The 4,794-nt window shown below is 48.4% G+C and overlaps 1 protein-coding gene across 1 annotated transcript; it reads right to left on the bottom strand.

Moving 5' to 3' along the window:
- Positions 1 to 207: 207 nt before the first annotated feature.
- On the bottom strand, positions 208 to 3,104 carry ENH_00019240 (hypothetical protein, conserved; the record flags this gene model as incomplete). Its single annotated transcript, XM_013579384.1, has 7 exons — positions 208 to 250; positions 354 to 454; positions 575 to 798; positions 905 to 1,410; positions 1,803 to 1,956; positions 2,245 to 2,517; positions 2,717 to 3,104. 7 exons carry the CDS (start codon positions 3,102 to 3,104, stop codon positions 208 to 210), a joined length of 1,689 nt encoding a protein of 562 aa, XP_013434838.1.
- Between the last annotated feature and the right edge of the window lie 1,690 nt (positions 3,105 to 4,794).

The raw sequence follows: 4,794 nt of genomic DNA, 5'->3' as shown, positions 1-4,794 counted from the left end.
CATTAGTTTTAATCAACAGAATGAGCTCGTGAGGAACATCTTGTAGCACGCTCGTTATTCGTGCAAAATATTCTGGAAATGATCTCCTTAAAAGAGCTGCCTCCCTGCTCATAGAGGTGCACAGAATGTATGTGCTCCCAAGACATATGCAGGAGGGCACAAAGTGGCCACCTTCACCTCGTCAATAATCAAGCCCTAATATGATTCTTACTCTGGAGTTTTCCGAGACAGTTGCAAACCCGAATTGATGCTGCAAACAAACGCTTCACATAGACCTTTGGACTGCTGGATTCGAATTTGTACTTGAACGCGCCTCATGTTGAAACCCACGAAAGAAAAGCGCTTCATGTTACCTGTCCTCACTCCTTAGACTGAGAATCACGGCCAGAAGTCCAGCGAGTTCGCCCACACCGAATTCGTTGGCACATGCGGTCACGGCTGCAATGTCTCCTCGCTGCATAGCCAACCATAAACTGGCGTAGGTATACCTAAACTGTTGAGTAAGCGTGCAGTATAGGCCATGGTCTAAAAGGCTGAGACGAAGGCGCCCTTTCCTCCGTCCTGGTCCTTTTACCAGGTTCTGCATTTCTGTATCTCCCTTTCCATTAAGGGATGAGAGAAGCATCAAAGTATGGTGCCGTAGCTGCGGTTCCTGAAAGCCCTGAGTTTCATGGGGGCACTTTTCTAAGTGCACGATAACATTACCGGGGTGAGGATCCGCATGCACAAATCCAAGGTCAAATATTAATCTCCCATACAGTTCAGACAGCGCCTCAGACACCGCTAGAGGGTGGATTCCTGCAACAAAAAGACGCCATTGAGCACAGTGAACAAACGAGACATTTTTCTTACAGAGAAGCGCCTGGTCTGTTCAAGGCAAACAGCCACTATAACTTCAACTTACCTTGAGCGACAACTCCGTGCAGGTCGTCCACTGGAACCCCTTCACAGCGTTCCATTACCAGAACCCTGGAAGTCGTCAAAGAGCTATAAACTCGAGGAACGTACAGCTCCACCTCGTAATTACAAAGGCACTGCGACGTGTCTGCTCTCGCTGTGTAGGCTGAAGCGGAGGCGGCAGTGGAATGAAGCCGCGAAGTTGCTGCTTGTGGCTGTATATTTCCAACGGGCGCTTCTAGTTTTTCCTTGTTCATTAAAGATGCTTCTCCTGCTCCAAGAGCGACATCCTCGCTATGTATTTGAGGATCTAAAAGCCAAAACCATGAAGCTACCTTTGCTGCGTGTTGAATGAGCAGTGATCGCACTCGCGAGGGCTCAGGCAGCGCGAACTTGAAAGAAGAAGAGCCTTCTTCGAGCAGCTGGCGGCATCTCTTGGCATTGGTAGCCTCTTTCCTAAAGTCCAATTCCGCAGGGAGATTTTCCCGAAGCAGATCCACAAGCCACTCAAACCTGCCAGCATGAGAAACAGCGGTACCGCCGAAGGGTAAGCGTAGAACTGGTAATCAGCTCCATACATGCGTCTCGTCAGCACAGAGATGCACCCGACAGGCAAGACTACGGCTTGAAACATCTTCCAAATAAGAAAAAAGAAATGCTTTTCCTTATTGGTAAGACGTTTCTAACGCAGTCTATGTATAAAAATTCGCCCCATCCTACATTACTGCCAAGCACAATAAAAACTCATGCTGCAAAGCAGTGGAGAAATTTGCGGATTTTCGTGCGCAGCGTGCCGACACATACGAAAGAATACTGATAGCTTCAAAAATTGCGGCGGCACTGTAGGCTTCTACGCGCTTCTACACGTATGATCATTCATCTTCTTTTTCTTTTTGATGGACTACCTGACTTCTGGGAAAATCTTTGCTGCGACTTTCGTCAGAACTTCAACAACTCGCGTGTCCACTTCGGCGAGTTTCCGCACATCGGCATGTTGCACTTTGACTGCAACAGGCTGTCCGTTGGAAAGAACAGCGAAGTGGACTTGAGCCAACGACGCTGACATGAGGTGCACCAAAACACAGCGAATAAATTTCTTCATGCAGATGAAACTGGCAAAACTACAAGAAGCAAAACCTGCCCCTGCAACATAATGAATGCTAAGTTTTTCTCTTGAGAGTCAAAGACAACGCCCCTACGTGCCCCTTACGAAAATGTTCGAAGCAAAGAGGCAGTCATCGAGTGGCAACAAGCTGCTAAGGTGCAAAAGGACCTACATAAGAAATCGACTAGGAAAGGAATTGCCAGAGTGTAAGCTCATGGTCGCTGAATCCTTGATGAACTTACCCGCACCAACAGGCGTTTCATCAAAATGCTGAAAAACTTCATCCAAACTCTTTATTTTTAGTTCTTGCTTGACCACTTCCTCTACTTGTGCCATGGAAGATGCCGGCGCATTACGCTGCAACTGCTGCAGCTGTTGGGTATATTCAATTGGCAACAGATATTCCATAGCGCTGGCGTGCTGCCCTACTTTAACGTAAACCCCACCGTTCCTCTCAGCCAGTCTCACTAGGCGCTGCGCGCTGCGCCGGTGGCAGCCGCTCATGTCCCACCACCCTGAAAACATGTAGCAGTTTCACCGCTTATTTTGTTGATACAAATTAGGTCCAAGATATCTCGGAACACTTGAGCTGCGCTGCACAGGCCGCCTACAGGTCCTTCTCTTGAAGCATCTGACATAAGCTGTGCTGATATACGTTTTCTTTCCAAGGACTATGCTAAGCTATCGCTAGCTGTTACCGTTACAGCTGCTCACCCAGAAGCTTATAATCAACGCTCAGTGCAACCAAGGCAGCAACCGCGTTCCCACAGCGAAGCACAGCCCACGTGCGGGTTCTTTCTGGCATAATCTCCTGTAGTCCCCAGCCAACGACTCCAGCAGTAGTCAGAACAGCTCCGGCTACATACAAACCCCTACTTACGAATAAAAATGTCGAGGAGGCTTTGTTTGGATCGCCGTGGCTGTGGGGTATTCTGAAGCGTCTGAAAACGTGCTTGACATGAGCGCTGTTGCTTTTCCCCAGGGTGTTCTTATGGCTCGCTGCGACGTGCCTTCCGGTGAAACCACCATAGTTAAACCGCAGAAACGACGTGAAGCAGGAAGCATTAGGTGCGAAGTGGTGAAGAGTGTGGAGCCGTAACATCCTGACGTCAAAGCGATGGAGCACTCCCCGCCAGGAGCCGGATGAAGCAGTTCAGCAGCACATAGCGCTGCTCCAGAAGGCTTATTCTTTCCATGAGCCAGTCGCGATACTGCCGTACTTCGCATGGGCCGCTGTTGTTCACAGGCATCGAGCCCCTTATGAGCTCCAGCTTCTAAAGACTCCTTGGTCGCAGAGTTATTAGTAGGGGGATGCCTTTCGCATGACTTCAAAAGCAGCGAAAACTTAGACACAGCTGGAAGTTTCTGTTTTGCAGAACTACCTGCTGCCGCGGCGGTGCCGGGGTTCAATAAGCGAGAAGAAGCTCTTCTGTCCCATGTATAATGGGGTACTCCGTTCTATCACGATGAAAATATGAAATGAATCAATATATCTCTCTCTCCCGTGACCGTAAAAAAGTTGTATGTGCCCAATAAGAACGAATACGGCTTCAGACACTTCTGCAAGGCGACTTGCCGACTTCGCTGCGCCAATTCTTGACGCTGAGTAAGTCTTCGCCGTTATTGCAGAAAAATTATGCGGCGAAGTTGCCGTATTATAGCTATGCCCCGCCACAACGAGCCAGTGTTTTTTTCATTTTACTCATTTTAAAGAATCGTGTGAGTTGACGAAGGGCTTCTACAAGCGAGGGGTTTCGTGGTCCAGCGGCCGACGACTGCTTTTTCTCACGCAGTAGATTAATTTTTACGTATTTAATACTTCTGTTTTTCCGTCCAATAGCCATTTTTAATAGTCGTCTTCATAGGTGCACCACGGCGTCGCCATAGGTAATATCACTGAGAACTTGGGGTTTTGGGGCTTAACATGATTATGAGCTACATAGTTAGTGTAGAACCGACTTGAGCTCTGCAGCAAGTAAAGTCAGTTAAGCTGAAGTTGGTAGCACGGTTTTCAGGAGGTGCCAATTCAGAGGCATCTTCCCCTGAGTTTAAGCAGCACCAAAAATGGCGCAGGTAACTTGTGTGTACATTGGTATTTGAAATGTAAAAATAAAACAGCTTTTATGGAACTTTGTCGTTTCTGGGTGTGCACCGGACGCAGGCCGTAAAAGGCTGAATGATCTGTTGTTGCGACATCAGAGAAAAGGGTCCCTAGCGATGCTTTCAGGTCGGCCTTCCGGGGTGTTGACAGAGGAACACCCTCCTTTGAGAGACGACTTGAAGTTGTGGTCTAAGCTGGTAAAGAACTGGCTGCCAGTTTAATGGGTGAGTGAACGGAGTTCATGGTTGCCCTCTAACCTATGGACTCAGTGAAATTCTACGGCTCTGTGAGCCCACTGGCGCTACTCAGTTGCCCACGCTGGCGGATAAAGTAGCTCCCGATTAAGATAATTTGCTGTCCTGGTCAGCACACTGCAGCGGGGTACGCGGGGTGTCATGAAAACGCATTGGCCAGCGGCTTCTGCAAATTTTCCAAGGCCATATTCATGAGGCCTTGGGCGTCCTCTAGAAAGGGAAGCCTTTGAGGCATAAGGATGCGTGAGGTTTAAAGTTCCGAATTTAAATGAAGTCAGCCTGCAGTTTGGTGATCGCTGTATACGGTGACCGTCGCACTGCTGGGGAAGTTCTGAGTTCTGCCGCTTGTTTATTGTTGCCATTAGGTTTAGAAGCGCGCAGTTCCCGAGATAATTGTTGAAACAACTGATTAATGTGCTTGCTCATATGCTGCACTG

Source organism: Eimeria necatrix, genomic scaffold (genome assembly GCF_000499385.1).
Source record: "Eimeria necatrix Houghton genomic scaffold, Enh_scaff1644, whole genome shotgun sequence".
NCBI classification, from domain to species: domain Eukaryota; phylum Apicomplexa; class Conoidasida; order Eucoccidiorida; family Eimeriidae; genus Eimeria; species Eimeria necatrix.
Note: the sequence above shows the minus strand (reverse complement) of the source record. Positions and strands in the feature narration are given on the sequence as shown.